General features: G+C 42.3%; 1 protein-coding gene across 1 annotated transcript; it reads left to right on the top strand.

The window, feature by feature from the left end:
• Positions 1–481: 481 nt before the first annotated feature.
• Positions 482–23262, top strand: slc44a2 (solute carrier family 44 member 2). The gene is given in 23 exon segments (XM_034202419.1): positions 482–634; positions 7660–7707; positions 8450–8493; positions 8495–8531; positions 9363–9447; positions 9584–9668; positions 9766–9885; positions 11158–11218; positions 13237–13363; positions 14700–14783; positions 15093–15205; positions 15710–15841; positions 15973–16072; positions 17162–17254; positions 17703–17787; positions 17968–18230; positions 18354–18448; positions 19484–19587; positions 19675–19748; positions 19880–19950; positions 20055–20143; positions 20880–20964; positions 21224–23262. Coding segments are annotated over 23 exon segments (2517 nt in total). The 5' UTR covers positions 482–591; the 3' UTR covers positions 21703–23262.
• Positions 23263–24687: the final 1425 nt, after the last annotated feature.

Here is a 24687-nt window from a genome sequence, read left to right as displayed (position 1 = left end):
AAGTTTATTGCAGGAACTATTTTGACCACTTTGAATACTACTGAGTAGTCTATACAATGAAACATCATGGTTATATTGGAAAACCTTAAGTGGCACAGCAACTGAAACTAAAAAGGCCAAAAGTAAATAGGCTACAGTGGAGTAGAGATAAGGTAAAAATAATTCAGGCATGAAGCAAGCTTAGTAAATGTAATAGTCCTATAATCCTTTTCAGGACTGCTGTGGTCTTTTATTTATTGGGTGTTTTTTCTCTTACACACTAAAAACGAAACAAGAATGTCAATAAAAAAAACACGTCCTACTAAACATTAATCTACACTCTCCACACATTCCACTAAGTAACGGCAAACCAACGGATTTTGTTCCACTCAGGTGCGCGCTGATTAGTTGAAGCAGCTGTCAGTCAGAAGGCACTGCTTTCTGATTGGCTGCCTCTCCTCCCGTTACCCGGGAATGCGCCGTGTGCTTCAGTTTGGTTTGGGATGGTCTCTGTGTAGCGGTCTTCTACTGTTATTGATGTTTTTTTCCTCGACATTTCTATGGTAACTGTCCTGTCAAACGTCTAATCAGCACCGAGGAGCCGAGAAGTGTATGAGAATGGAGACTGAGGAAAAAAACCCGGACCCTAAATACGGTAAGAAAACGTTTTTGTAACTGCTTTCTAACCGATCTTTGATTTTCTCTAAACCGACGAAGAAATGGAAACAATGACTGCAAGGGATGGATGGGTGTGGACCTCATGCAGATCTGGAGTCATCCTAAATCGGGTTATTTTTCACAAGAGTTCTTATCTTTAGCCTTTAATATTTCATTTCACAATACATTATGAATGAAAGAAACATGCCGTTAATGGGATGTTATATTTTTCCACCCGGCACTCCAAACCAGATACTGCTTCCAGTGAAACCACAACTGCACACCTATGGGTTTAAACAATAACACATAAACAAAACAGGCCATTTTTGTTTTTTTTGCTGTTTTATAGATTCATGTTCATTTCTATAGATAGACACAGATTATTGCACACATGTAAAAACACACCCACATATGTTTAAAGATTTTTTTCACACTCATTTGTTCGCATGCACATATTATGGAAAATGCATCCTCTATACCAGCCAAAGACATGACTCATTGCCCACTATTATGTGTCACCCAGGCATTTTCTCAACTTAGCATCTCTTATGAACTGTTGAGTCATGAAGTTCTCCCAACCAGTGTCTTCTTTGCTTTAATACCCCTTGTCAGTATAGGAGGGTAGCCATAGCTCAAATGCAAACCACAGCCTCCACACTGTAATTTGATTGGGAAGATGACACCAATGCTGTGTGGTGGTTAAAGTATTCCTTCTTTCACAATGCAAGATACTCCCAACAGTCCACATCCAAAATGCTAAGCGCGCACATCCTCTCCAGTCAATCCATGGAGCTCCCACTGTGGAGCATTTCCTTGTTGCTTTCCTTTTCACCACGTCAACTCTTTTTTCTCCCCCATGAGGGGTGAAAGGTAAAAAAACGCAGCCCTTTTACACCGGGGATACAAGTGTATACGATTCAAACACAACACAGAACACATTCAAACCGTTTTTATTTTCAGAGTGGGATCTTTGTGACGTTTGTCTACTACTGTTGATACTTCATTTCCCTTCTGTCTAGGCTGATGTGTGCATACAGGCATGCTGCAGCCTGCAAGGCCTCGACTGTGTTCAGCCTCGCCTGGCTCAGCAGACACTCAAGAGGCTTCCAGTCAATATTAAGCTGGCAAACTCTCAGATGCATTGCCACACACACATGACTGAGCCCATGCAGACACACATTTATGTTTTACAATTATCCCTTCACATTTAGTTTAAAAAGTAAGACCCACCGTTGCTGTTTGATGTAATCAGTTTCTGTGAGGGGTACAGAGTCAGTGATCTGAGACAGTGGATACCAGTTACAAGCATACCTACAAACAGAGACTTAAATGTGTTTCCTCATTTCTTTTTATAAGTATGTACTGTAGGTCAAATTATAGTAGATGTCAAAGTCAGTGCTGAAGCTCCAACAGCTGATAGCAGGAGAACATACAGTCATTTATGTGAGTCCCATATATTATACATCTTATCTACACGCTCTAAATAGAAAGATAGAAGTGTCAGGAATCAGAGCAAAGGAGATCGAATGTTCTCATAATGACACACACACACACACACACACACACACACACACACACACACACACACACACACACACACACACACACACACACACACCCTCAGTGGCCACATACCCATTAAGGTAGCCGGGGAGGGGATAGATCATCTGATAACCCCTCCGGGCCCATTAGTGAATCACATTAGTAATGACAGCATCACTTCCTTTAAACGCACACACAGCACAAAATCGTGACTTGAAAATCATATTGTCTACAGAAGCCGATACCAAATTACTTCACTTTTTTTTAGCAATCACTTTTTTAACTTAACATATTATAAATATTTTACGTAAATAGTGTTAAAGGGACGGAATATATATCAAAAAAACATATATTTCCTCTAACGTGTAGTGCTATTTAAACAGTTGTAGTGTGAGTTGCAGAGTGATAGAGATTTGGAACTGGCTGGCACTTGGCTTACACACATTAAAGACTCAACAGCAATGTCACTTATCACCAATCCTGATGAGATGTACGCCTCAGCTCAGCTTTAACGTTAATTATCAGGAGAGCCCGTTGTCCATGGGTAGATGCACACTTTCTGCATGGTGATATGATTGTTGGTGGTATTTGCTGGAAAGAAAATAGTTCCTCCAAGAAATGCTAACAACAAGGTCTGTAGAATATCTTGGCTCATGATTTATGGAAAGTGACATTGCTGTTCAATTTTTTTAGATTGATCTTTTGAGCATCACAAGCTGAGTGCCATCGAGCCTGCATTATTTTGGAGAGAATCTCATGTGCCACACACAATAGGTCGATACACAGCACTACAGGTGAGAGGAAAGTTATATATTTTTGTTTTGGGGAAATGTAAGACCTTTGCGGTTTGGTTAAGTAAGGTTTGTCAGATATTGAATATCCACATGGACCAGGATGCAGACTAACATGGGCTGGCAGGCTCTGTGGGTTTCCATCATCAGGGCCTCTCTTTTTGAGGTGGCTAAAACTACTGAGACTGACATTAGAAAACTATAAACAATCGGTGTATTTCCGGGACATTTGGTAGGCTTTTACCAGAGAAATGCGCCGGAATGCTTTTCGCACAATCAGAGATTGTTTTATGGCACAAAGCAGGCAAAGAGACGCCTGTTCCTCCTGCTCTAATGGAGCTGTCTGTCTCACTTTAACAGACGCTTCTGCAAATCAAAGGTCAATGGAAAATTCGCTTTCAATGTTTATCCTCTAAAGTGAAGAGAAAAAGCAAATGTATTCAGACAAAGTGATGGCAGCAGGAATCCCTTTCAACTTTTATATAAATACTGTACACACAGCACTTAACACCTCCACAGTCCCTGTTATTTTATGTCACTCGCTACTCTAGTGCAAATGTACACCTTTTGTCATAACAATAATATCTCATTCATTGAAAAAGAAAAGGCAGTATTTTTGGCCTGTTTTTGAAAGACAACATACAGCTTTTGTCTGGTCAACACATACATATTGGTATCTTTCATTCTAGCTTATAAGATGTACACAGGCAATGTAGTAAAGAAAGAAAACAGATTGTCCATTACTAGTTGGAAACAGCTTATACCAGGTAGCCTCCTATGTCTTAAAGCAGTGGTCACCAACCTTTTTAAGCCCAAGATCACCGACCTCGGCCTAGGTGAAAGGCGAGATCTACCTATTGCAGAATTGAGTGAAAAAGACGGCCCAGACAGTGCTTCCAATTTGAGGCCTTTTATATAGGCTAATTGCATCTGAATTACTGTTACAATGAAGGCTCCATAATCAGCTCACGGCATATAGGCATTAGGCAGGGGTAAAGTGCTATTTTGTATGAGCGGGGGGCGGACCTCACCTCCTCTAGGGGGGTCCGGGGGGATGCTCCTCTCATGTGTCATGATGAGGTACATGTAAAGCACGGTTAATGTATTATATTATTGAGGTGTCTCAAATATACGTCAATCAAGTGGCACCTGCTAACGGGGTGGTGAATCTAAAAACGTATTTTTCAAACATTATTATTTTTATTTTATTTTTCTTTCTTTTGTTACTTTTTTTTTTAACGGCCCGCGATCTACCCGCACCACACTCGCGATTGGTGACCACTGTCTTACAGGTCACCTATTATTCAAAATCCTCTTTTCTACATCAGCATGTGTCCCCTCTGTGTAAAGAGATTCTGAAAGTTTCAGGAAAAAAGATTCTCTCTCTTTTAGTCCTGATCCATTTCTATAAAAACCTGTCTGAAAAGGAGCTGATCAGATTTTGGCCACTTTATGAAGTCATAACGATGTTTTGACTTGTGTACCCATTAGCCAATCACCAATAGCCCCAATAGGGGATTATGGGATGCTCCAATGCATGATCTGTTTGGTATTTCAAGGCAAACACTTCAGAGACATGTGTTGTATATAACTGAGACCTATAATATATTGATGAAAAACAGTATAATAGGGACCTTTAATGAAACAGAATCCACCTACCAGCATCTTTAAAAGTCACTATTTAAATGTTATTTTTTGTTTGTATAATCCATATGAAACCGAAAGTGTTTTGGTGACTTCTCCTTGCTAACAAACATTCTCTCAGAATGTCAGAACTTTATATTCTTTTGTTTTACTACAGTTAATTCAGGTTGTGAATATAAAAAAAAAATGGTATCAAGATGTTGGAAAATTCCCATTTTAGTAACACAAATGCAACATATGGGGCGGCTGTGGTTCGGTGGATTAGTGCACTCATCTTCAGATCAGTGGTTCTGGTTCAATCCCAACGTGACACCCACTGCAGTCAGCATGTCGCTGTGTCCTTGGGCAAGACACTTCACCCCTCGCTCCTCAGGGTGTTGTCCACAGTATTGAGAGCTTGTAAGTCGCTTTTTAGCGCAATGGGATGATAGTCTAACTGTTACCCATGAATACTCTTGTAACCATGTGAGCTATTTAACCCATGCTAAATCACTGTGCGTCACCCCTTCATAACGTACAACTTGTAAGCCTCAGCTACAAGTCATTATTTGAATAGCTTAGCATTATATGCATTGTACAAATGTATGTTCCTAAATGTCTCTTTGGCCACCCGACACATTATTGTAGGCCCAGCTTAATCTGCAACTCAATTTTATACATATGTAGTAAATAGAGGGCCCCTGATTCGTTTCTTTTTCAGGTTAAAACGTTGAAGACGCTCTAAATGTTTATATGAGCCTAAAAAACCTGTATCTGTTGGGCTTGAATACGGCTTTAGTAAGTTCAGGGTGTTTGGGCAGACACATGGCACTGTGTTTGTAACAGCCACTTGAATGTGGTCAATACTCAGTAATATTTCATCCTATGGCATGCTGTTGTCACATGGCAGAGTAAGTGGGCAGAGTCATGTGCCAGCAAATAACACGTAGGATGCCCTTATCTCTGATCTAGCCTCAGATACACACAATGCATCATAATCGTACCCACATCATTGTGTTAACAATGCAAGAAACCATTTCAAGAAATCTTTGTCCATTGTTTACAAAGTTAGTGATGTAACATTTAAATATGCGACACTTATTGGGGGATGTGGTGGCAGCTGGGAAACACAGCTTAAAGAAGAAAGAGGAAGCTGAGAACACAGACTGTGTGATGAGCATGATATTTCACGGTCCATAACTCCTGCAAGATGAGTGCAGCTGCTCCGCTTGCTGTTGCAAACTGTTAAACAGAAGGAAACGGTGAACACAGTTATTCACATTGAGTCAGTTGATTGAGTTAAAGCCTAAAATAACTTATTTTGCCATAGTAAAATACTGTTTTGATTTCAGTCAGATGTGTAGCAATGTTGGCAACATCAGGTTCACATGACCTGATGAGCTAGCCGAGAGAAAGAGGGAGCACGTGGTGACGGCATTGCTTAGAAAACGCAGAAAGTAGGAAGTGACAAGTTAGAGTTTAGAGGACAAAACCCTCATACAGGAAGACGACATAAAGAAAGAACTGCCAAACAGCACGACACTGCGAGAAATCTAGACAGAAATAACGAGAAAATGAGAAAATACGATGGAAAAGGTACTGTGACCGTCAGCCGGATGATGAACGGGTGGCTTATATGCTTTGAATGTCTTTTAGAAAATCATTCATGCTCGTCAGACTGCATTGACGAATGGCTCTTGTTTAGATCCTTCATTCTAATGGTTTAAGACACACTTTACCTAAATGACTAAGGTCTGTGGAGCCTTTGTAGTGGTATTAATGCCAGTTTCGTCTCTGTGATGTGTGGGAAGAGTGTGTGTGTGTGTGTGTGTGTGTGTGTGTGATGTAGCAGAGTATGTAAGCACTACGGAGTGGCAACAAGTAGCTACCCTCGCCTCTTACTCCCACTTTGTGCGCTTAATGAAGAAATGACAGTTAGCTCCATCATGTGAATGATCATTTAGTTTACAGCACACGCGTACAGTTCTGTGACAGGATGTGTTATATCTCACAATCTGGTTATCAGTTGAAAACATTGTGTCCACTGAGCTCCTCTGGCTGATTTCCTGTGTAAAACATATTTCTTCAGAAAATGAGTGACGAGCACGTTGGTTTTATATTGTTGAACGCTGTGTTAGCTCATGGTGACCTCACTGGAGGCAGACTGGGCTTGGTTTATGTTTCTCCCCCCTCCTCCCTGAAGTGTCTGAGGTGTTTCCATGGCGGCTGCTGGTGTCCATGGGGATCTCAACATCACCGGGGAAGACATTTTGTGGGTTGCTAGGCATGGCAGTCGGGCAGAAGAATCCTTTTGTTTGGGAGAATGTCCTGTCTCTGTCAAAGCACAGGCTTTCACATATGTCTCGTACTTGTGTGTATCTGTCGTTCACAAAGTCCATACATCACATGTACCTATTGAGTAGACCTATCAATCATTTCAAATTGGGTATTGGAAGAAATTGTGTTTTTAAGTGTGTGATCTGTGTCAGTAAACAATGCTTTGCACAGATTGGTGGTATACAAATTAGCCATAGAGCTTTACTAAATATAAAACTGAAAGCCACAAGGCTATTTATAAGACTAAACATTACAGCTGCAGATTCATATGATTTAGCCATAAAGATTCAGTCAAAGTATGCTTACTTTAATACAATATTCATGTTTAGTAAAGGGAGTATACTGGCCAACAAGGACTTACTAGCAATGGCTTGACTACTATTTCATATTATTATTACCATTCAGTGGAATCATATCATGATGGATTGATACACCCGATGTCAGTATCAACAGCCAAGGGATTTCAATATTGTCTGAAAGTGAAATTGCCGTTGTATTATAACTTATTTCAATTAATGACCCAACATTTTTTAACAGCAGTTTTTGGTTTGGGAGTTTTGATTTAGATCTACATTGAGACGTTACAATTCAAAGTGGTTTGTGGTCCCAGAGGTGAAACCAGACGCTTGGATTATTAGTCTTCTTCATGCAAGTGTTTTGACTTTAATCAGACTGAAAGTGAAGTCATAGAATGATAAACTAACAAGCCTGTCGTCTCTTGTGTCCACAGGGGAGTCCAGGAAGTTTGACCCAAACTTCAAAGGACCGATCCACAACAGGTGAGACGTCTCTTTCATAAGCTGGTCATTATTTACTTTATGTTTTACAATACACAAGTAACAATCATCTCCTCTCCTCTCCTCTCCTCTCCTCTCCTCTCCTCTCTTCTCCTCTCCTCTCCTCTCCTCTCCTCTCCTCTCCTCTCCTCTCCTCTCCTCTCCTCTCCTCTCCTCTCCTCGCCTCTCCTCCTCTCCTCTCCTCTCCTCTCCTCTCCTCTCCTCTCCTCTCCTCTCCTCTCCTCTCCTCTCCTCTCCTCTCTTCTCTTCTTCTTCTCCTCCTCTCCTCTCCTCTCCTAATCATGTTTGGCTATCTCCTCTCCTCTCCTCTCCTCTCCTTCTTCTTCTTCTTCTCCTCCTCTCCTCTCCTCTCCTCTCCTCTCCTCTCCTCTCCTCTCTTCTCCTCCTCTCCTCTCCTCTCATCTCCTCTCGTCTCCTCCTCTCCTCTCCTCCTCTCTCCTCTCCTCCTTCTCCTCTCCTATCTCCTCTCCTCTCCTCTCCTCTCCTCTCCTCTCCTCTCCTCTCCTCCTCTCTCTCCTCTCCTCCCTCCCTCTCCTCTCCTCTCCTCTCCTCTCCTCTCGCATCCTCCTCTCCTCGTCCTCTCCTCTCCTCTCGTTCTGCCTCCTCGTGCCTCCATTCTCCTCTCTCTCCTCTCCTCTCCTCGTCTCCGATTCATCTCTCTCCTCTCCTCTCCCCTCCTCCCTCTTCCGTCTCCTCTCTCCTCTCCTCCCTCTCCTCTCTCAGGGGCCTGCACAGATATCCTCTGCTGTATTCTCTTCATCGTGTTGGCTGGCCTTGTTGGGGTACTTTGCTGTCGGTATTGTTGGTAAGTTATACTTTATAACAATATGTTCTGTTTCATTGCTTGGAGATGAACGTGTTTAGGGTTAGGGACACATTTTTCAAGGAAACCTGCTTTTAATATTGCACACATTATTTATTTCAATTTCTTTAGGAACATGGTTTATTTAGTAATCATGTTTGGCTATCTTGCCTTAATCAGTGAGGTGTATAAATTCAATTCTGAAAATCTATTAAAGCCATGATTGTAACAATGTTTTCTTTACCTAGTATATGTGGTGATCACTGATCAATTGATTATATATACAAACAAAAACTAAGACACCTTCCTGGTGATGGCAAGATACGTTATTCTATAAAATATTTAAACATTTCATTCAGATGTATTTCATGATGAATTTCAAAATAAATGACATGTAGGATATGCCTATAACTCTTCTTTGTGTAACAGCCTGTCTTTCTGTCAAATGACTCTTAGTCACAGCTGAGTCATTCATGTATTCTCACTTGCGGAAAGACAAACTCAGATGTTAGACATTTTTTACTAGATCCAATAGAATTATTTTTGATGAAATAATACTATTACCTAAGCTTTGATTTCTTAATGAAAGCATTTGTCACACATGTTGCGTTCAATGAGTGGCAGAAAGTTGAAAAATAATGTGAAAGACAAGCAAGAAGTTTTGCAAAAAAATCCTGCTTTTCAGACCCTCTCCATACTTTTGGCATTCATAGGGTTCATTCATATCTAGTAATACGCAAGTGCAGTATGTATAACTTAAGATTTTAGATAATAATTGTCTCTTTCTCTAACGTCCTCTTTTGTTCTAAATGTTTTCAATGATTCTCTGTGCAGCCTGGTCTCAGGGCGACCCCAGGAAAGTGATCTATCCCACGGACAGCCGGGGGCAGTTCTGTGGGCAAGCTGGAACTCCTCTGGAGTGAGTCGCCTGACAATATGAATATGATGTTACAGTATACGTGCCCCTTCACATGCAGACTATGTTGTGTCTTTCGGGATATTTATTTATGATACAGGCCTAATAATGGTTTGGTTTTACTGTTCTTACACAACAGGAAGAAGCCTCTTCTGTTTTACTTTAACATCCTGAAGTGTGCCAGCCCTCTGGTGCTGCTGGAGTTCCAGTGTCCCACCACGCAGGTCAGATAATCATCATTTATATTCCATGCAATGTTTTTCAGCTTTCTAACAACCACGCTAATTGTCATAATTGTATGTTGTGTCTATTTGTGTCCAGTTATGTGTGGAAACCTGTCCTGACCGCCACATGACGTTGGTGAAAGCCAAGGTAGGCAACAAAGAAGACCATGAATACTACAAGAAGTACTGTAAGGATGGAGTGGACTTTGGCAAATTGGTAAGTATTGAAACAATTTGATCAGTCACAGTTCATACATGCTTGATGTAATACAGTGAAATACTTTCACCTATTATGCAAAATACACTTTTTCCTGCATTTTCTACATAAACATGTGTCCCCTCTGTGGAAAGAGATTCTGAAAGTTTCAGGAAAAAAGATTCTCTCTCTTTTTGTCCTGATCCATAAAAACCTGTCTGAAAAATGAGCTGATCAGATTTTGGCCACTTTATGATGTCATAATGTTCTGCTGGCTTGTGTAACCATTAGCCAATCACCAACCAAGGTAACCCCCCCACCTTATCACCTGAACCTCCTCCTAGAGCACCATTAGGCGCTTTCACACTGCGGTACTTTTCCCACAAAGGTTCATGTGAACTTAGTTCATGAGAACTCTTTAGTTCTCATGAACTAAGTACAGATCGCGTTCACACTGGAAAAAGTCCCTGGGGGAGGATTAGGCAAATGAAGCCGCTGACGTCACTTGTTCTTCTTCTGCTTTGGGCTTACTGGCAGGCCGCAAACCACTTCACGGCGTATACTGCCACCCAAAGTCCCCGGCCGGAAGTCCCCGGAGTTAGGGACTGGCTACAGTAGAAGCTGCTGGGACTCCCAGCAGCTTCTACTGAAGCCTTCCGAGTAAATCGCCAGAACGCCGACACCTCCTCATCTCCACCGCTCCCATGTTTTATTTTGTGTTGCCATAAGTTAGTCTCTCTGCGTTTCTGCGCTGGGCTAATGCTAATAATGCTAATAATGCTAATGCGAGGATAATAAAATGGCGGCTTCACAAAACTTTTTGGGAGTTTTACGGGGCGTGGTTTGCAATCCGCCCAGCCAATCAGAAATATAGCTCTTTTCTCACAAGAGAGCCCACATTCGAGGGGGTAAAAAGGTTCACATGAACTAATTTTAGTACCGGCTCTTTTTGGTGTGAACGCGATAAAAGAGTTCACATGAACTAAGTTCACATGAACCTTTGTGGGAAAAGTACCGCAATGTGAATGCGCCTATTGTGGTTTCTTTAACCAAATGTCTCTCAGAGGGGAGGGGCTCCTTATTTTCATCTAAAGTAACAGACAGAGAATCAGCACTTTTGAAACAGGGCTAAAACAGAGGGGATTGTGGGATGCTACAATGCACGATCTGTTTGGTATTTTGAGGCCAACACTTCAGAGACATGTTTTCTCTGTAACTGAGAACAATAGTATATTGATGAAAAAGAGAAGAGCAGGGGACCTTTAAAAATGACGGGTGTTTTCCATGTTTCAGAGTCCTCCTGAGATCCTAAGGGAAGGCTTGTGTCCGGCCATGCTGATGCCCAGTAAAGCCTGTAAGTGAGACGCTTGTTGTCTTCACCTTCTAAACCTTATTTCCGCCCACACTACAAGCTGCTGTGTGTTGGTATTTTGTAACAAATATATCCATATCTTAAATTCTCTTTGGAAAACATCCACAATTATTCCAGTGCCTAAAATCCCCAGGGCCAGTGAGCCCAATGACTTTCGGCCTATAGCACTCACCTCACTGGTAATGAAATGTTTTGAGCGTTTAGTTAAGAGGCAACATTTTAATCTCACAAATGCAGCACCTCTTAGATCCCATGCAGTTTGCTTATCAGGCCTCTAGAGGGGTGGGAGATGCTATCACAACCCTCTTGCATCTTCTGCACACTCACCTCGAGACGCCAAAAGCCCATGTAAAGATTCTATTTGCCGACTTCTCATCAGCTTTTAACACCATTAAGCCAAGTATTTTAGCAAATATTTTAACTGAAGAATTCTCACTTGAACCTGGTCTGATCTCCTGGATCGTTGACTTCCTCAGCTATAGAACTCAGCAGGTAAAAATAGGCATGGCACTTTCTGACACAATAACTACCTGGATAGGCTCACCCCAGGGATGTGTCTTATCCTCTCTTTTATTTATTGTATACACCAACTCCTGCATCAGCACTTTTCCCAATAGGCACTTTATTAAGTATGCCGATGATACGGCCCTGGTCAGCCTCCTCTTTGATGAGGAAGAGGAGCATGGGCCTGTCCTTGACTTCTTTATTAACTGGTGTGAGAAGTCAAACCTGCTTCTAAACACCTCAAAAACAAAGGAGATGGAAATTGATTTTAGAATAGCACAATCGCCCAACCCTACTCTTTTAAATAGCGAGCCCATTCAATGTCACTGAGTACAAGTATCTTGGTGTCGTGCTTGACCACAAGCTCAGATGGGATGTTTGGTCTGAGAAAATAAAAGCTAAGTCTCAACAAAGAATGTTTTTTTTATGTAAATGCTTGTCTTTTAATGTTGGCAACAGAATGGTGAAGATGTTTTATCATGCTTTTATCGAAAGTGTGCTCTCCTTCGGCATTATATGCTGGTTCGGCAACGACACTGAGGCACAGAAAAAGTCAGTCAGGAGTGCCATAACATTGTCCAGTAAATTGACAGGAATCTTATTTGCTAATATAGAATGTGTTGGGGAATATTTTCCAAGGCCCATAACTTTGACCCAGTTTATCAGTTCAAACTGTCCTGACTGAGCACACGCACCTCGTAACCATGGCTGCTGTGCTCTCAGTGTTCTGTCTCCCTGTTCCTGCCTGTTGGCGTCAGCTGATAGAGGTGTTATCATTCTATCTTGTTATGCAGCATGTTGATGATGCTCTCGGAACTAGCTAAATACACGGGTCTGAGGTAGAGTTCTTTAGAATTGACGTGGCAACTCTACCGTGCAGTCAGATCGTGGCTGCAGTGACTTGTGATGTGAATTCTCCGGCCGAAGCTCCAAATAAACCATCAGTGTTTGACATCAAAGCTCCTGCTCTTCCCGTGTCTCTTTCCTGAGTCGGTGACTCCCACTGCATTGCAATTTGCTGCTACACAGAAGTTTCCCTTACAGAATGCTTATACAAGGACAGAGTTTTAAAATTGGCACACAATATTGTGAGTGACCTGAGGCACCCTCTTGCCTCTTACTTTGAACTGTTGCCATCCGGGCGGAGATATCGTGCCCCTTATTTAAAAAAGAACAGATCTAGGCTGTCTTTCGTCCCACAAGCCATCAAACTCCTGAATAAATGATGGCTAGGACGCACTGTTTACCCAGCTGGTCTGGCCCTGTCCCCCCTATTTCGCAAATGAGGGCCTATAGGCCCCTTGTCATGTCTGCCGATATCTGGTTTTCTTATGTCTGTTTGTTTTAATCTGTGTCTATGTTGTTGTCAGTGATGTATTGTCTTATCTTTTTTAAATGCCTTTGTGATGTGCTGCAACCCATTTTCCCCTCGGGGACAAATAAAACGAATACTATACTATATACTTAAACGAATCATCATCTGCTCCCCCCCACAGTCACGCGGCGCTGCCTTCCTGCTTTGGGAACGATGAAAGGCGGGGTGGTGGTGGTGGGCAACGAGACCTCTTTGGATGCTGGAGAGGGCACCAACATCAACGCCACGGATGTGCTGGAGGCGTCAAAGTGAGTCCTTTTCACTGTATGGCAACACACAAGTTGTGTTAGAGTACATAAATCAGTCTCTCGGTGTTGCACAATTACAGAAATGTTGGATAAACATGACATCACATGACAATCATGTTATAACTTCAAAATATCACAACCCTGACATGATTAACAAATGCTGGAAACATGTGTGCTGTGTGATCAGAACGGTGTCACTCAAATGCAATGGACAGTCATTTTTTTTAATAATTAGTTTAAAGACAATTCTGAGCATTCTATAGTTGTAAATGTCATCCCTCAGGGTTGTTGGGAGTTGTTTCAGTCTAAATTTGCCGTTTAAAGATATCATTTGTGCTCTCTGAACTCAATGTGGACTATATGCTCATAACATTTCTTTGACAGTTTAAAATAATATAAGAAACCCTTTATAGGTAAAAAAATAAGTAAAACTTCTTCCTTCTTAGCTCAAGGAAAAATGCTGCTAGGTAGATAAATGCGAATGTTTGACTCTCCTGACTCACAATCTGCTATGCTGTGTCAGCTGACAGCACATCCCTATCAAATCTCACTGCTGTGATTGGATAGGCTACTTAAAATGCAACATACACCGTTCTGCATGCTGATCATAGATATTTATGCACCATGGAGGGTTTATGCCAGAGTTTTCTATCAGCATTTCTCCCAATGGGGGAGGTTGCAAAGCAGAAAGCAGTGGGAATAGCGCTTGTTAATTATCAAGCTGTGTGTCACCATCTGTTATGTTGTGTTCTTGCTGACAGCAGCTGGAGAAAGACATGTCTAATTATTTGTCATACTGCGGTTTTCATCTTCATTTGTAATGTGGCATGACGACGCAAACAAATGAATAACTGCCTCTGCAAAAAAAATGAACAGGTTTCAAATAAAGGTTTACTATGAAATAAAAAGCATCAGCTTTTGCTTTTACTACTTTATATCGTGATCCAATAACAATATGCAGCGTACAGATAATAAAGGTTGAAGGAATAGCTTGAGCTTTATATTTATTTTTACACAATAGTTTAATAATTACACATAGTTAACAGAAGTGCTGACATGTTGAGTTATGGTCTCCCCTATGATGCATTTTAAGGTTTTCCTTACCTGTAGTGTGTTGTATAGGTTTTTGTGCATGTAAATGGTCTGAAAATGCTCAAATCATAACGTTTCCTCCAGAGGGAGTTTCTCTCCCACACACTCCCTGAAAATGAGCAAAATAGGGCCCCTTTTGGCTAAAGGTTGTCATGTTTATGCCTCCATTCCTAACAGATGTCTACAATGTGGTTTGTTTTTATTTAATTTCCTTATTTTTCTTTTCTCTTTTTTTGTTTTCCAGGAAGTCAAATATGGTTGTTGAAGCTCGCCAGGTAGCCATGAGAATCTTTGAGGACTACACTCAGTCTTGGCACTGGATATTGCTGTAAGTCTACTTTTGTTTAACTCTACAGTAACAAACCGTGTCATCTAGATTCTAGAACATCAGGAGTAAAAACCAAAGGCAAAATATAAGCAAACAAAACACCAATATTTATTTTGTTTACTCAAAATATGGATGCAGTTATCATGGCTGTAAAATGTTTGTACTTGATATATAAAAGCATCAGTATTCAAAATCAACAGCTAACTTATCATTTTGAAGCCAAAAATGTGACTTGACTGCAACTGTCAAATTCAAAAAATCTGTTCTCTGTTGATATTCTACAAGTTCTAATGTGTCCTCCCTCTCTAGCGGTCTTGTGATTGCCATGCTAGTCAGCTTGGTTTTCATCGTCCTGCTGCGATTCTTGGCTGGCATCATGATCTGGGTCATGATTGTTTTGGTTATTCTCGTCATCGGATATGGTAAGTCCTCAGCAGAGTTAACCGAATATTTTCCGTCTATGACGTTTTTTTTTATAACAATGACGGATGAGCCTTCCGTCATTTTGACGGATCAGAACAGCGCCAAAGTTTCCCCGTAGAGGGGCTCCGGTATTATGCCGTGTTATGCATGCCCGATCAAAAGTATATGATATCGTTTCCAAACCTACATTTGCCGTACAGATCATTGAAATGTCTGTGAGTATTTGCTTTACGCTGTGCGCGCTCCCGCGAGGTGCAGTGGGCATGCATAGCACGGCGCTAACAGTTCACGAGCGAGTGTGTGCCCCCGTCCGTCCGTCAGAGTTGTGTACAGACCGACGGGTGATAATATATATATTCGGAAATTGTACGATCCTGTCCGTCAAAATGCAATGATGGGCAGCGAAAAAGTCTAGCGCAACCTCTGGTCCTCAGCCTCTTGAGATAATAAAGTGATCTGCTTCAATGACAAAGGAAATCTGAATATTTGAACTCTTTTTTTAGGGATTTTCCACTGTTACATGGAGTTTGCGAGTCTGAAGGGAGAGCCGGGCTCTAATATCACTATCCGCGATCTGGGCCTGCAGACAGACTTCTCTGTGTACCTGCAGATCAAACAGACCTGGCTGGCCTTCAGTACGTATACACACACACACACACACACACACACACACACACACACACACACACACTTGCCGTCTTAAATACATTGCTGTGTAAGGTATCCATGAATCCTGTTAATCAAATGCTTTGTTAATCTGTTACAGTGATCATCCTGGCTATTGTAGAGTTCTTCATCATCCTGCTACTCATATTCCTCAGGACGAGACTTATGATTGCCATCGCCCTCATCAAAGAGGCTAGCAGGTCAGTCAAGGCCATGAATGGCATCTCCATGTTCACTTTTTGCTGCGGTCATGACGACATAACTAAAATGTGGGCTGGCTTTACGTTAAACTCCTGGCAACATTCCGCCACAGCCTATCGTCCCCTATCAGAAATGTTGCTGTATCATAAACAATGCCTGACGTGTTTTGGAAGTAATATGGTCTGTGTTTACATTAGCAAGCATCGCTAACACTCAGAGCTAACGCTGTGCTGGAGAGAGTCTGTGTAAAGAAGACGGATATAAAGGGTACTCACCTTGTGGTAAACCCACGAGAGAGAAAGAGCTCCATAATGTTTCAGAAATAATGCTTGATGTGGTTTGGAACATAATATGGCGTTTAATCACGGCAGCGTTTAGTTGAGTTTCTGCTGGTAGACAGCCTTCTCTTCACAGAGCTCACTGCTTGCATGCGGTTGCTCCAAAGGGGCGTGGCCAGCAGCAGCTCCAAAGGGGCGTGGCCAGCAGCAGCTCGTTAAATGTAAAGCTACGGACCCAGAATCAGCACTTTAGTTACAGGGCTGAAATAGAAGGGTATTTTGGTTGGTATTTTGAGCAAAACACTTCAGACATGTTTTGTATAGATATGGCCCTATAATATATTGTTCAAATATAGCATAATAGTTGAGCTTTATATTACTACGTAAAATGTGAAAGAAGTTGCTCACTCTAAGGGTATTTGAGCTTCTTTCAGCTTTCCTCATTGCCACTGCAGTAGTTTTTGAGCAGCGTGTATAGTGTTCCTGTTCAGCAACAAACATCTCTGGGGAGCATTTAGATGCAAAACATTTCCATTAGCAATTTCTGGAGACCAAACAAAGACAAAACAAGTTTGAATGTTGTACTCCAATGCTCCAGATGGCCAGAAACACGAATCCAGGAAAACTGCTTAGGTTGCTGCATGTCTGCTGGATGTGTACAGGCAACTGTTTGCTAATACCTTTAGCTTAACAACATTTGAAGAGAGACCTTAGCATTCAGAAAGGTCCTTTGATTTTACACTTAAACTTGACAATGCTTGGGCAAAAAGGTATTACCTAATCTTGTTGACATAACGTTTTCTTTTTCAGAGCTGTTGGGCAGGTCATTTCATCGCTGTTCTACCCCATCCTGACCTTTGCCCTGCTCTCTGTGGTGATCGCCTACTGGGCTATCACTGCTGTGTATCCTTTCTTTTGTCCAGATATGGAGAAAACATAGTCAAAGCAAAAACATGTCACAATATTTGTTTCCACCTTTATTTGCACAAATTCCAACTCTATACTTTTCTATATTCCTATATATATTTAATATATTTTGCATTATTATAAATGCTAAGGAATAACTAAAGAAAAGGGAAAAATAAACAACAATTGTATGTGTATTATCCAAGTAATCCAACAGTTAAACATTCAATCCAACACATTTACTACTTTACAAAATGGTGTCATAGTTTGTAGGAAATCACTATTACTTCCAAGTTCTGAAACCTTCTATGCTTTCCTACTTCATCACTTGTTAGTGACATTTTCCCATAAATATATAAAGGGCTGCAGATGTCTTTTGATGTGACCTTTTCAGAGACATCCTCCCTTTGTTGACATGCTGTTATCTCCTTGACCACTCTACCAGCTTTTTGTCCACCTCTAATGATCAGGTGTACAAAGTGTTCAACAACTCAGAGTGCGAGTACTCACGAGACACCTGCGACCCCAAGGTACACTTTCAAATGTCACTGCCTCATGACGTTAACTGACTGAAGATGTGTGTCAGAAAAAGAAATACTCTGTCTATATTTGACACCTTTGCTTATCTCGTTGTTTACCAGTTTCATCATAGATTTTATTTTAAATTCACTTGAATAATACTGTGGTTTCCCTCTTCCCTTTTTCTCCAGACGTTCAACATCTCCAACGTTTCATCTCAGTGTCCTGATGCCGAGTGTCTGTTTGCCTTCTATGGTGGAGAGACCCTCTACCACAAATACCTCATCCTGTTCCAGTTCTACAACCTTTTCCTCTTCTTCTGGTGCGCCAACTTCGTGACGGCCCTGGGCCAAGTCACTCTGTCAGGGGCCTTCGCCTCCTATTACTGGGCCTTCAAGAAACCCAACGATATTCCCGCCTTCCCCATCTTCGCCTCGCTTGGACGGGCTCTCCGGTTAGAGACTCAATTATATTGTATTGTTGTGCAATCTGTCCACCTGTGAATATTCGGTTTCATTACAACTATCAGTGATGATGTTATGCTCATGCTTGGCTTCTGTTTCCACTTCCCCTCCAGATACCACACTGGCTCTCTGGCTTTTGGCTCTCTGATCCTCTCCTTTGTTCAGGCCATCAGGGTCCTTCTGGAGTACCTGGATCACAAGTTGAAAGGTCAGACAATTGAACCACTGACTAACTTCATTAGTGTCGTAGGGGTTAACCCGATTAGCCTGCTATTATATACATCAGTAGATTCATTAAAAAACAGAGACTGTAATTTCTGTTTCAAAAGGCTCTCACACCAACAAATATATAAGACTGCCTTTTTTAAATGTTTGCAACAGCACTAACCACTCTCACGCCGCTTTCATGCCTGGTGCAGCCATGTTCAATGATTATAGAGGAGACATTGTGTTGCAGAAGGCAGCCACTCAGCTAATGGTTCACATGTGTTACGTGTTGAATGTAGCCTGCCCGTAAGGAGCTTAATTCCACCTCCAATCTCACAGTAGAATCTTCACATCTGCTGGAAAAAATGATTGGAACTCAAAGGATCTTTCCCTTTTTCTATAAGAGGGTGTTGAATGTCGGATTTCTCCCCATAAATCGTGATGCATTCCTCTCTCTTTCTCCCTCTGTGCCTTCGCTCCCCTGTAGTTTTCCTTCTGTCTAAAGATTGCTCAAATAGGGGGGTGGGGATTTCTATTTACATCCACAGAAATCAAGCAGACTAAAAAGAGAAAGCGTGTTCCTTCTCCTACGCTCCGTTTCAGTACTACGGACAGCACCACACCTACACACACACAATGCACACACAACAAACAGTGTTGTCCATTGTTCTGAAACAACAGCTAAGCTATAGTCACATGTATCTCAGCGATGCACTGTGTTATTTTGCTTTCGCTCTATGGATACTTAAAGCTTAGACAGAGTGTGATCAATGACAACAAAAAAAACACATGATTTGTCAACGATTTTATGGTAGTCAAGAGACCCCTTACTGCGGGACCCCCCTACTGTGTTGATTGCGTGTCTTCTTCTTTATGTTGTACTTATCAGTGACTGTATTAATATGCATTTACGATGATGTCGTTAGAGTGGTTGGATTCTGGTTTTGGATTGATGCATGTGTAAAGGTCAGAATAATGCATTTAATTCTTTTAAATGTATAGAATGAAACGTAACATGTTTTATCACATCCCTCAGGTGCTCAGAACAAGTGTGCTAAATTCCTGCTGAGCTGCATGAAGTGCTGCTTCTGGTGTCTGGAGAAATGTATCAAGTTCCTTAACAGGAATGCCTACATCATGGTGAGTCATCGCTGTCAGATACTGCTGTGTCAGAGATGTTGGATCTGGTCCCGGTTTAAAATGGTAAAACATTTTTTTTTTTTTCAGATTGCCATCTATGGAAAAGGTTTCTGCCCTTCTGCTAAGAATGCCTTTTTCCTGCTCATGAGGAACATCGTCAGGTGGGATTTCATTTCATTTATATCCACAATGTTAAATGATATATGCATTACACTAATTCATATTTAAGCTTTACCTATCATTGTTTCATGGGATATTCTCTTATATTCTCTGCTGATCTGTTTCCTCACAGGGTGGCTGTTTTAGATAAAGTGACTGACTTCCTGCTGTTCCTTGGGAAGCTCCTCATCGTTGGAATCGTTGGTAGGAGAGCTTTTTATTTTTAGAACTAAAGTGTGTACCCTGGAGAGAGATCTGTTAGGATTTCTTGTTGAAACCCATTAATTTACTTTTGTTTCTCTGTGCAGGCATCTTCTCTTTCTTCTTCTTCTCCGGGAGAATCAAAGCCGTAGAGGAGGCTGCTCCATCTCTCAACTACTACTGGGTGCCAATAATGGTGAGAGACAGTTAAATATGCAGGATTTCTCTTTCATAGAAACAGATACACACTATAGATGCAGAGATACCTCATTGCAGAAACACAGATATATCATATACATGTACAAATAGCTGCTAAGGGTCCATTTGAGACCTTTTTAATATCACATCAGATGCAATTTAAATTAGTATTAGTATTTTGTGCCTCTACTGTGACATGTCTCCATGTTTTTATGTTCAAAAAGCTCTTTATTTTTATCTCATACTGCCTGTGCTGCAGCACCTCTTTTCACCCTCTGTCTGAAACCAGAGCCCAGTCTGCTCTGATTGGTTAGCTGACCGGCTCTGTTGTGATTGGTCAACCAGAAATGTCCAGCCCCGTAGCCTATCACCTACAATGTGTGCGCTAGCCAATAGAAGCGCGAGTGTTACATAGTGATGTCACTATGTTAAGGAAGAAATCAAAGTGATTTGAGTGTGCTTTTAGGCCAAATGTATGCTGGTTACAGCTTCTCCAATGACAGTATTTGACCCTTGTCCTTTTTCTAAATAATGTGAACTGAGTAACATTGGTGTTTTGACAGTTTCTTGGACAGTACAAGATTTTTCACAAAATTATAATATATGGCAGGCAAGAGAAAATATTCAAAACGTTCTTAAACTCAGTATAATAATCTTTTGAGGTAGCCTGGCAGAATGAATGCCACAGCAGAAGTCTTGATTTGTTATTGATATTTGTGATTTCCTTCCCCTAGACGTTGATAGTGGGATCCTACCTCATCGCCCATGGCTTCTTCAGCGTGTACGCCATGTGTGTGGACACACTGTTCCTCTGCTTCTGTGAGTACATTTGCATTCAGTCAGATCTCCTCTTTTCTTCCTTATTCCAAGCACTAATAGCTTTAGCTTCCTCGAGCTAAAATGCTTGTTTCTCCTTCCTGCCATGTTTCTGACTCTTATTCTCTTTGTCTCATTCCTCCCATTCCTTTTACTTTATTTTTTATACACTCCCTTTTATTTCATGTTTCCCTTTCTCTTTAATTTTCCATTAACCCAATAAAAAAAAACATGAAATACACATCCCCGTAAACGGAAAAAGGTGAGGACCTGGAGAGAAACGACGGCTCGTCAGATAGGCCTTACTTCATGTCGCCCGAGCTGCACGAGATCCTCTCCAAAGCCAAGAGGGTGGAGGAAGACCACGATGGGGTCGAACAGGGGGATTCTGCTGATCCTGCAAAGCCAATGGATGAGGTGAAACTGGAGGAGGAGACCCCTCTTCAGCAACAAGACGGAGAAATCCAACTGAAACAGCAGACGGTGCTCAAGCAGGAAAACGAAGAAGAGCAGCCTCTGCAGGCCACGACTGATACCGAAGAGCCACAACAGGAGAACAAAGAAGAAGAAAAAGTCAGTCAGGTTGAGGAGGCTGAAAAGAAAGAAGAAGAAGAGGTGGCAAAGCAGAAGGAAAAAACCGAGGAGGCGCCACCTCCCGCTGCGGAGGCTGAGAAAGAGGAGACCGCTGATAAAAAAGAGGAATCTTTGGAAGATAGTCCTCCTTCTGCACCACAGGAGTAAACAGTAATGCAAGGGCAAATAAATAAGGCTTGGTTAACCTCAAAAAGTACTGTATCTACAACGTGATGTGATGTGGGCATGTTAAATGTGCGGCATACAACAAAAGCTAAATATTTCCGATGTGACAGCTTGGAGGAGGTCAAAGAAGGTCAAAAGCCCAGTTGCATCTCTGTAGCTTGAACAAAAAACGCTCTCTCGTGTTGGTTTTAGAACAGTGTTGGTTTTTATATATTGTGAAGATCTGTAGAACTTTGTGAGTGCTGAACCTGTGCCTGATTACTGTCACTGATATTTGTTGTCTTAATCCTGTTAAACGATGCACTGCAGAACCACTACGTACCGTGTTTACAGCCGGAACACACTCATGTCAATCGATGGTGAATCTCTTTCACTGTTTACAATAATACCAGCTGACCAGCCAAAATGTTACAGACATATTTGATAGACTGTATGAATATTGGATCTTTTTTTTCCCCTATGAAACGTGTATATATACAGTAGTGTTCTTCTATTACGAATTGTTTCAGCTTCAGTCTTGTAGAGATCCAAGATGGGATCCGATGTATTGTATTGCCACCTACTTGCCTTGGTATTTTTGACTGATGTAAGTGCTGTTAGTGTCGCCATGACGCAGCCTCTCTTTGGACCCCCCCCCCCCCCCCAAAAAAAGTGTACTAACCCAACCTACATTGCTCTGTCCCTCTCTCCTCTGTCTCTCTGCTGCATGGTGTTGTCATGGCCTTCTGAATGCTCGCAACTAGCATCTCAACTCTCTGGATGCTTTTGTACACTTTGTTTCTCTTTTGTCGCCTTGTGTAAGATGTAAGTTACTGATTGATGACATTCCATATTTATCGGATGTAAATCTTGATTAAAGGTGATTGTATTTAACCACAGTCAGTCATTCTGTTGTGGGTAATCATGAGCTTGAAAATGGTTTGGCATTTGGAAGTAGGTGAGTTTTCATGAACACATTTTTATTTGTCTTAAAGGGGATCCCCAACTATTTGACCAGTTAAGGGTACTTGACTTGCCATGGAGTATACTGAGCCTGTAACACTGTTTCTAAAAGGTTTTGATGCTTTGGGGAGGCTTTTATGAACCTTAGAAATAAAGAAAAGCTATTTGAAAGCCGTGAATATTTGCTAACAATCAGATTGAGACGCATTATGGGACGCATAGTATACTGTTTTTTTTTTTTAACTTGATCCATATTAGGGACTAAAATCAGGATATCTCTGCTGCAATGACTAAGCAGTGGTTTAGAGCTTTTTGGCTTGTGATCCTTTAAAATGAAACTACTTGTGGCCCCTTATCGCCGGATTTGAAATATATTCATAATATAATATTATTATATATTATAATAAAAAAAATATTGTTTCTAATAGAAATTAATACTTCAAGTTCAATTGTATTTGGGCCCAGGTTATGAACTACTTAATAACTGGTTTATCCTCTTACTTTGACCCATGACATCACTATAGCATGTGGTTACAGGCGGGTCCAATAGAGCGGGCAAAAACACTGCTTAACTGATATTAAATTACTCTTTTAACTGTCTCTCGTTGGTCTCCTTACTTTGTAAAGTGCAATGTTAAGATAATAATTATTTATATTATGTTTCTCGACATAGGCGTCATTAATGCTTGAAGAAACACACTCCTCAATGTCAGTTTCGGTAGTTTAATGACAAGGATGACGACACCCTGAAACAGAGCAATGCAGCAAGATAAGCTGACAAAGTACTACATCCATGCATGTCATGACCAATACAAAAATATACCACGACACAGAGTATAGACACACCAAACAATAGTGGAAACAATCTTACATGAATGAGTGGATGAACGTCTCAACTCGAGGCGGAGTGAATGAACAATGTTTGAACTAAAATGGCCGCTCGGCACTACCGGGTCAGAGCACGGCATATCCGAACAGTGACAGCAGTGACGCTGCCCTCTAGTGGCCGGCGATAAACTCTTCATCCCCCCCCAGACCGGAAAACTATGGGCCGCAATAGATTAACGGTCTAAATCCCGTATCCAGCTGCCGGACTCGGGCTCGTAACGTGCAGTCGGCCTCCTCGCGAGTAGGCTGGGGCAGCGTAGGCGGCGACTGCGGCACCGGGAGCGGTGCGCCCAGGAAGGCACCCGTAGGAACGTGAGGTCAGAGGACGCCTCACCAGCAGGCGCCGGTGGGGAATCGCCCATAGCCGAGTCGCGGGGTCCAACAGCCAGCCGCTGAGCAATCCCCTGGGGCGTCGCCCAACCCGGGTGGATAGGTGGGGGCTGATGGTCCAGGGCGGCGGCGACGGCGCAGCCGACTGCTCACGGGCGCAGGGTGTGGCCGGCGTGTAGGCACGGAGGAACCGCCGGTTGCGCAGTGTCAGACGTCCCGAACCGTCAACCCTGACCGTCGTGGCCCGGCGACTCCACCACGATCCCTGACCTGTCCCATTTGTGGGGGCTCGGGCCTTGCTGGTTCTGGAGGAATACCCTTTCGCCGAGTGCCAATGGGCGGAGCGGTCTTGAGTGAATCCCCAGAGACTCGGTGGTACGGGACATACAGGTCCGAAGGGCGTCCTCCTTCGCCGCCCATGCCTTGCGCCATAGCAGGCGGATATGCGGGTTCGAGAACTTCTCGAGGCGGTTCACGAAGGAGAGCGAGCCACGAAGGGGGCGGCCGAAGATGATCTGCGCTGGCGAGAGGTTGCAGTCGGGGTCAGGCGTGTTTCGCAACTGCAGCATAGCACGCAGGAAGCGGTCCTGATCAAGGTTGCCCGACGGGCCGGTGTTGGACATCAGGAGGCGCTTAGCAGTCTTAACTGCAACTTCCGCCCTCCCATTCGACTGCGGAAAGCTAACGGAAGACACACGGTGTTTGACGTGCCATAAGCGGAGGAAGTCCTCAGTGTGGCTCGCCTTGAATTCCGGACCACCGTCGCTCGAGAGCTCCTCCGGTACGCCGAAGGTGGCGAATAACGAA

The sequence above is a fragment of the Gymnodraco acuticeps genome, unplaced genomic scaffold, assembly GCF_902827175.1.
Source record: "Gymnodraco acuticeps unplaced genomic scaffold, fGymAcu1.1, whole genome shotgun sequence".
Classification (NCBI taxonomy): domain Eukaryota; kingdom Metazoa; phylum Chordata; class Actinopteri; order Perciformes; family Bathydraconidae; genus Gymnodraco; species Gymnodraco acuticeps.
Note: the sequence above shows the minus strand (reverse complement) of the source record. Positions and strands in the feature narration are given on the sequence as shown.